General features: G+C 28.6%; 1 protein-coding gene across 1 annotated transcript; it reads right to left on the reverse strand.

Moving 5' to 3' along the window:
- Positions 1-7,554: 7,554 nt before the first annotated feature.
- On the reverse strand, positions 7,555-9,328 carry LOC124927456 (AAA-ATPase At5g57480-like). The gene has a single exon (XM_047467865.1). The coding sequence runs from the start codon at positions 9,240-9,242 to the stop codon at positions 7,662-7,664; it is 1,581 nt and encodes a 526-aa protein (XP_047323821.1). The 5' UTR covers positions 9,243-9,328; the 3' UTR covers positions 7,555-7,661.
- Positions 9,329-9,600: the final 272 nt, after the last annotated feature.

Consider the following 9,600-nt stretch of genomic DNA (forward strand, 5'->3'; position numbering starts at 1 on the left):
AAATTTTCAACATATAATTTACTCATACAAATTAAGAAAAAAATTATAATTAAGTCAATTGTTTTTTTCAAACTCTCCATGAAGGATGATACACTTGGGCTTGTTTGATGAACGAGTTAATAGGATAAAACCTAACTTTATCTCAAAACTTAAACATCATATCAACTCTCTCATTATTAATTTTATCTGTTTTATTTAAGTTTGTCTTTAGTCTACTTAAGTTTCGGTGAGTTAAAATCGAAAATTGATAATTTAATGTTAAATTGTAAAACTCGTAAAAACTCATTAAGAGTTTAGTTTTTAAAAATATTAATTATATATTATTATATATATATATATAATTTAAGTGTTTTATATATTCATAATTTTAAAATATATATATATATAATTAAAAAATAATAAATAAATAAATAAATGATATTATAACATAGTTATATTTACCAAACTAATTATATTAATTTATTTATTTGAATAAATATATTTTTTAATTTTAAATATAAATTTATTTATTTTTCACGTAAGATGGTATAAAATCGTAAAATCAAAATTATTTATAAATTTAAAATCGTAAAAATTAAATATTCAAGAGTTTACCTAAAATTAAATTCGTTATTTTTATCAAATATAGCAAAATATTAAGAATCAACAGGAAATTTTAACTATATTGGACAACCTTGAATATATATATATATATACTTTTTTATTTTATTTTTATTTTTCACTATCTAACTCTCTTTAATTAGTGCTAGTACAACATGAGAATTTTAGTCTATTAAACATTAAAACATTGAATTAATTGAATAGAACTATCAAACAAAATCTGTTAATTTGAATAAACTTAGTTAGCACTTATGCTATAAGAAAGCAAACACATTCTACACAAATTTTGAAACTCCAAATATTCAAGTAAAAAGGCCCTAATCCAACATTAATTTTTCTTTTTAATGGTTAATTAATCATTTTAGTGTATTTTTTTTGTTTACTTTATGTTTATGTTGTGCTTAAATAATATTTTGTAATGAAATGATATTTCTTCACAAAAGAAAATGGTTAATTAAGCATTTTAGGTTTATTTTCCTAAAATTTGATCCTAGTTTAAAACACCATATTAAAATAAGAGATTGAGATGGTAGATTCACTCGTAAACAAAATGGTAATAGTAACCAAAAATATCAACTTGGTCATAAGATCTTGGTTACAAAAGAAAATTTGTTAAGCCTCCAAAACTATTTATTTGCAAATTCAATATTAACAAATATCGAGTAAATTGTATGACGATATATTTGAACAACATATAACGAGACGACTTTTATGTAACATAACATATATAGGTAAGTTTGAGCTGGCATTGATTGTTGTATTTATGGGGAAACGAGTTTGCTTCAAAATATGAATAAATTCTCCACATGAATATGAGCAAAATGATAGACCAAATTGAGGGTTCTAATTCATAGACAGATCAAGTGATGAATGGTCATGCGTGAAAGGGAGGGGTATTGATTTTCCTTTTGTTATTGGAGTAAGAATAATCCTCTTTTGACGGTCACAATATTAATGAATGACTTATTTGGTATTTGGCATTAGATCCTTTCTCCTAAAGTTGTACATTTTCTACACATAGTTCAAAAATCAGTATATCCCTCCTCATAAACTTCGAGATAATTTATATTGCAATTTGTGTATAACTACCTAGAATTTTATCTCCACACAATTAGGGGTAGAAAGAGTCGACCTAAGAGATCAAAATAATACAAGTTTAATTTCCACTTAAACCTGACTCGGACATTAAATTATTGTTACGATCTTCCCAATGTGTGCAAGACTTTCACAATATTTTTTTTTTACTTACAACAAATGATGACAAAGCGTGTCAAAAGTGTTTATAAAAAGTCTGAGTCATAATTTGTTTTTTGTTTTTTAAGTATGTGAAAAGGAGAATAATATTGTTGTAAGGCATTTATTTCATTAGACCATTCAAATATTTGAATTAATATATTCCACCACTCTTGACATCTAGGGCTTAATCGTTTCACACTAACTTTTCTTTACTTTATGAAAATTAAATTAAAATTTGGTGATGTAAGATTTTCATGAACTTACCAACAATCATAAACTGTTTTTTTAGATGCTTATATAGGCTTCCTTGTGAATTTTCTTGGTTTTTCTGATCTATTTTCTTAGAGCTTGATTGATATTAGGTTATTTAGGATTTTTATTTTGTTTTTGAAAGAAAAAAAATATTTAACAAAAAAGTATGTTATCTAGATTTTGTTGTAAGGTGAGAAATAACATAATACATCATAACATGATTTTCATTTCTATTTAATGATTGCTTTTTTAAGTGAAAAAATGATTAAAGTAAATTAATAATATTTTAGTTAATAAATTAAATGACTAAATACTTTAAAAAAAAATAAGATGTCATATTTTTGTAATTGAAATTATTTTTAAGGTTGGTTAACATGTATAACCTTTTAAATTAACAATTTTAGTGGGAATTTAACTTAAATGTTTTAATATTTTAATTCATTTAACTTGTATGGTTCATGTTCGTGGATGATTTTGATTTTTATTTTTTATGATTTTTTTAATTAAATGAGAACTAGTTTGACGTCTGACGCATCACAAACATGGTCCTCCGTTTAAACTTAAAGCGTTTTTTTTTTATGGAATCGAACTCGTAACATTTTGATCTCTTAACTCGACTCTTACGATAGGTACTTTTATATTTTTATATTTGGTCACTTCCAATCTTCACCATTTAATTATAATAGCACTCTTTTTTTAAAGATATTAAAAACATATATACCTGAACTCTTAACATATTACTAATTAATTAAACAACAATCAATAACAATTTTTAAAGTAATCTTACTTGTTATATATATATATATAAATAGTCAATGAAATCAAACAAATAGTAACCCTAACCAACAAATTAGATCTCATCTTTCTAATAAATGTGGTAAAGTGCGACTATCACTGGACACAAAAAGTGGCAATAATTTAATAATTTATTTTCATACATGTATTTTACTTGGTGTGAAATATGTTTAGTTTTTGTAATTAATTGAGATTATATATGAATTAAAGGCGAGTGCATGCATGATTCAATTATTTATTGTCATGTCTAATTAAAACAAACCCATAACAAATATTAAAACCATCTTTTCTGTCACAATGACATATATATGAGTTTGCATGAATTTGTTTGTATTAAAATATAGCAAATATATGTTTATAAAGTTATCTAAAAAGTAAAGTGAGTCTGAACATATCCAGAAATTGATTTGCAAACTGAGTCAGCCAAACTCTTAAATTAAATATCACAACAATTACAGGAAGGCCCCTAATCTTTTGGGTGATACCATATATAGCCAAAACTTCATCCATTTTTCTAACTTAGCGACAATAACAGATTGACATCTCCAGCCTCCTTGAGGTCCTGAATTTGATCCATAAAAAAAGACCTCTACTAAGATCGGCTAGAACAGGGCTCAAGTCAAAAGGAATTACTGAATAACTTAGTAGAACTGATATGACCGCTATAGATGGTCCGATACTGAATAAAGTAGTCTCTCGGAGAAGATCCTTCTTGAAAAGCAGTCCCATCTGCTGGAGCTTGTTGAATCATTCCCAAAGGACCAGCTGGTTAAATGATTAAGTGTGTTTACGGGCTATGTGTTTAACCCGCGGAAATTTATCGCACTCTAAATGATAGAATTTTCAAAATAAAAATAAAAAACTTCAATAATACGATGAATTGCACCTACAAAAATATTTCATCTTAATTTTCACTCACTTAATATATATAGTTGACATAAGTTTTGAAATAAAAATTAAACTTATGTTAATCAAATTAATTATTATATTGTAATCGTCCCTTCTTTCTTATATATTGTTCTGATTCTATATAGAATATATTAAGAATTTGATCGGATATTTTATGTTAAAATTATGAGACAAATTCACTAAAATAATTCAAGTGATAAAAATAATTTTAAAGATATTAAAATTTACAAGTTCAATATACACTTAAACGTTTTAAATAAAGGTGAAAGTTAACTCGGTAATATATCTTCCAACATTTTATACTCGGATTAGTGTGAGTTCAAATAGTATGTGGAAAAATTGGTTTAGATATAGAACTATAACATTTAAAATTCTTTAAGGACTTCTTTGCAGTTTGGGAAAAAGTTAAAAAAAAGGCCATCTAATTTCCAAAATAAAAAAGTGATAGAATATTTATTATTAATATTTGAAAATAAAAATAAAATGAGGTTTAAACTAGCCGACTAGACTAAAATTGGGTGGCATGCAACCGTTCCTTTTTCTCTGTCACTAATTTGTATATTTTCGAAAGTAGGGAAAGTTGGCTGTTATATATTATTTTATAATAATAATAATAATAATATAAATATATATTATATGGATTGCTACCAATGAATAATAATGATATGCATAGTGGACTTTAACTCATACAGCTCACCCACAACCAAAACTTACAACCTATAAAGCTTGTTTGATATGTTTTTTTTGAAAAATTGGGTTATTAATTTGAAATTAATATTATGTTATTTTCTTTTTATCCCTTTCTTTGTCGAATCCAGGCTAACTATAATTCTAATTTATTGTTTTGTTTTACTTTTTACGTAAATTATTTGAATGGGTAAACTAAAACTCATTTAAACATAATTACAATTCTAATTATTCACCACACCATGTAGTATGAATCGGCTCAAGAGATCAAAATATTACGGGTTCAATTTCAGCTATAAATGCTTAAGCGGAATCATGGTTGTAAAGTGTCATATTAGTTCTCAATTAATTAAAAAAAAAATTAGTTATTCTCGTGCATGCAAACACACTATTTGCTTTTATTAAATAGAGGAGAAGCAATAAAATATATTAATTAGCTTTAGATTTGAGCAACGTAGGCAGATGCATGTCTTTTTATTCTCTCTTTTCACTATTTATATATATAATGTCTCTCGTGCATGCAATAAAATGAAAAGGAGAGATAATAAAAAAACAATTATAGTAGACATTTGCCTTTGCTTTTGATTAACCCTAGTTCCCTTTTCCCAACATAAATATATATATTGGGATTTGGTCTCACCTCACATAATTATTAACAAATTCTCAACCCTATCCATTCTCAACTCTTCTCACCTGGACCTACCTCCTTTTCTTTTCTTTTTTTTCATTTTATTTATTTATTGATTTCATACGTATGGGCTTGTTTGATGTTTCATTATTTGGGATAAAACTCAGTTTTTATCTCAAAACTCAAATATCATATCAATAATTTAATCAATACTTTTATTTATTTAAATACAAAAATTACTCTACAATTTATCCTTTCTCTCAAATACATCTCACTTAAACCATATCCTCTAAAATCAAAAGATAAATTAATCTTTAAATTTTAAAAATCAATTTTTTCCTACTTTTATTCAACAAAGATTTGTATGAGAAAATTCAGATAAAACCCAAAAAAACTCATTCCTCGACCAGTTGTAGTTATATAATAAATTGGCTTAGTATATATGATATCCTTCTTCTAAATAGATAAGTTCTTCTCTCATTTCATTGACATGTTTCGTCTCTTTCTTTGCAGCAAAATAGATAATATTATCGGATCTGAATATTTATTTTTTCTAATATATAAAGAGTTTTTAAAAATTAGTTTTTATCTGAATGTTCTTTATCATATTTACTAATGATTTATATGAATTTTTATTAATTTGATCATATAAATAAATAATCAATTTACATTTGACATAACTTTTTTCAACATTACTTAGTAACATTTGACAAATTAAATTTTATTAAATAGAGATTATTCTGACACACCGCTTAATTGGTTTGCTCGGTTTGATTTTCTTCATCATTTATTATTATTATTATTGAGTTCAAATGAATCCGTCTTTAAAGTAAAAAAATATTGTGTGATTGGTGATCATATATATTCATTATAATTTTAATCTCTATAAATTTGTTTAGAACTTTATTTGGTTCATTTGATTTTTTAAATGTTATTTTTTATTATTTATAAATTAATATTTTATATGTAATTTTTTATTTAATTTAATGAGAATTAATTTTTTATTTAATTTAATGAGAATTAATTTTGTATTTAATTTTAAAAAAAAGGTGAATTAATGTTTAAAACTTGATGGGATTTTGAGTCATATTCAAAATGATTAATGATCATAATTATAATATAAACTTGTTTTCAAAAAATTACTTAAAGTAGTTATTTTAAATTTCAACTCAAATACTTTCTTTTGTTTTTGTTGCTTCATAATACATTAATACACATCGGTAAATGGTAATGAATAAGACAGCTGGAAACCACACACCACATGCAAATATATATGAGTCCTGACTTTTTTTTTTTTTTTTTTAACCTTTTATAACGTTGTTATTATTATCGTACAAAACAAAAAGATAATTTATTTATAGCATAGTTCCAATTTAACCTTCCTATACAAATATTTATATGGTATAAAATTATTTATAGAATGTTAAATTATAAAATGACCCTCAAAGAAGTAATATCATCATAAATTCAGCTGATTATAAATATACATAAACCTTTCATGCTAACTTGTCTCATTATAGGATTAAACCCAACATGTGGCATTCTGCCAATATATATATAGTAAAATAATTAATAGACTGACAATGGAAAAAGACAATCAACTAACATCTATTATAATAGCTAACCTTTGTACTCTTCCTCTATTTATCATCATGATGGCTAAAATTAGGTCTAAGCAAATTTTTATTAAAAAATGAAAAACTTAATTGAATTGAACATGAAAAAATTAGGTTTAGTTTATGTATCTTTTAATTCAGGTAATCTGATTAGAAAAATATGTGATTTTTTTTTTACTCATTTGAATTGAATTTGTGGTTTAACTTCATTATTATTTTGTGTTTATGTCATTTTAATTTATTTGCGATTTTTTTTTTACTCATTTGAATTGAATTTGTGGTTTAACTTCATTATTATTTTGTGTTTATGTCATTTTAATTTATTTGCGATTTTAATTATATCGAGTTAAATCTGGTTGAGATCAGGTTAAGTCAAGTAGGTCGGATTCGGGTCAATTTGAACAAATAGGTTAACAAATTAATAAGCTTATTCATATTTTTTCTTTCAAATAAACTTATATATTAAATTAAGGCCTCGTTCGGATAGGAATTATTTAAATAACCTGGATTATTTGGGGGGTGAAGGGTCTCATTGTCCCAATGACGACCTAAACAAAATCCTGACAGACAAACCCTCTATGAAAGAAAAATGTTCATATCCGCAGGTATTGTTTATCATGATTTTTGTGATCGAAAAACTCAAGGTTAAAAGTGTAGTCTCCTCGAAACTCTTTGAACCTACTACATTGCCGACTTAGTTAATACTCTACATACCGCGATAAAATAATATTTTGAAATAATGTATTTTGAATTTGATTATTGACAATTTAGAATAAACAGTTTTGATTATTCAATTAAGAAGGAATGAATTAAAATTTGTTTTTTGATTTAGAACTTGAGAAAGGATAAAAAATTATCCATATTTCCTTCCTGTTTAAATAAACCATTTCCAAAATACAAATAAAAACATGAACTCTTCTCCAATTATACAAATAAAATCAGTTAGGCTTGTCACTTTCATCATCATCTTCTTCACCAGCAGCACCTTTCTTGCAAATCTCTGATCGTAACTGATCATCAATTTCATCAGAGTTCAGATCAATCACACTATCCAAAGCTCTCTTCTCTTGTTCCTCTTCCTCTCTCCTTATTCCATCTTTTCCCCTGTTCTTCTCCGATCTCCCTTTCAAAACCTCCATCAGTTCCGCAACCGCCTTAACTCTATCCCGTCGATTCTTTATCAATACCTCACTCACATCCGCCGGCGTCATCTCCGCCTTATCAATCACATCCTCCAATTGCTTCTCCACATTCTCCGCCAAATCTCCATCTCCGTAATCCAGATAGTTCTTCAGTAATATCTTCAACGAAGGAAACGAACAGTAAGACATGAATATATGCATATCCATTCTTCCACTCCTCAACAATGCCGGATCTAGTTTCTCGATATGATTCGTCGTGAATACGAATATCCTCTCGCTTCCACAGCACGACCAGAGTCCGTCTGTGAAGTTTAACAGTCCGGATAGAGTAATCGAGTTTCCACCTTCATCTGCACCGGGGAAACCGCCTCGTAACTCCGGCGGAGGTCCGTCGTATTGCTCACGTCCTCCACCGCCACCGCCACCGCCGATCTTCTTCTTACGATGAGTGAGATTGATCGAGCAATCGATATCCTCGATGACTATAATCGATTTGGAGCTCGTCTTCATGAGTAACTTCCTCAACTCGGAATTGTTATGCACCTCTGTTAATTCCAGGTCGTAGATATCGTAGCCGAGGAAATTAGCCATGGCGGCAATCATACTCGACTTACCAGTTCCTGGAGGACCGTATAATAGGTAACCTCTCTTCCACGCCCTACCTGTTTTCTGATAAAAAGACTGTCCGTTAGCGAAATCCTTCAGATCCGCCATGATTTGCTGTTTTAATTTTGGATCCATAGCTAGGGTATCAAATGTGCTCGGATGCTTAAACGGCACAGATTCCCAAGGATGTCCTCTAGAATCGAGAGATCCGCCGCGGGAGTTTGTGTAAAGAAACCGATCCTGATTCTTCCTTCTGATTTCATTCGCCTTATCCATGATATGATCGAGGTAAGGTTCGAGAATGAGACATTTCTCTCTTTTCCGAATCCTGAGAGTGAATCCGCGTTTCTCATCGGGAAGCGGTCGCCAGGAGAGCGTTTGCGATTGACGCTGAGTGACGACGTGTTCCCAAAGGACGGGTACACCTCTGAAGACGTCGACGAGTCGGTCGTTGTTGGCGAGGCCGAAGGTGACTGCGGATGAGTTAACGGCGCGAGTTAGACTGAGTCGACTGGTGCCTGTTGATGAGGCGGTGGTTGAAGCGGCGGATGTGCTTAGGTAGAGTTGAGCTGCGTTGTAGAGTTCGTTTGTGTTGACGCCGTCGATTTCTGTGATGTCGTAAAAGCAGTAGGATGAACACCAGTTGAAGAGACGATTGAAGAGCTTTGCTATAGCAAAACGGAGCTCCGGTGGAAGAACAGTGTGAAGGAGACTTTGACAGAAAGCCCAAACTCCCATCATCGATGCCAAAGAGGTCCAGAATTCCTTCATTTTTGTATCAATGGCTTCTTTTATTTTCTTTAATTAATTAATTAATTCTCTCTCTCTGTAGGAAGCATTCGCATGAATGAATGATGGATGGATGGAGCAGTAGTTTTGAGTTCAAGACGTCGCTATATTTATAGTCGAGGGTAAAATGGTATCCAGCTCTTTTTTCTCTCTTTTTTCTTTTTCTATTCTTTTTTATCTATTTTAATTCTTAATTATATTTTTTTAAACAAATTTAAATAATATAAAATTTTAAAAACCTTAACCATTTGTCACATAACCCCTTATCAAACAAGCTTGTAGCCTTGTAGGTTTTTTTATTAAAAACAAATTTCTTATTTGAGGTAAAGAAGAGTGAGTT

Source organism: Impatiens glandulifera, chromosome 2 (genome assembly GCF_907164915.1).
Source record: "Impatiens glandulifera chromosome 2, dImpGla2.1, whole genome shotgun sequence".
NCBI classification, from domain to species: Eukaryota; Viridiplantae; Streptophyta; class Magnoliopsida; order Ericales; family Balsaminaceae; genus Impatiens; species Impatiens glandulifera.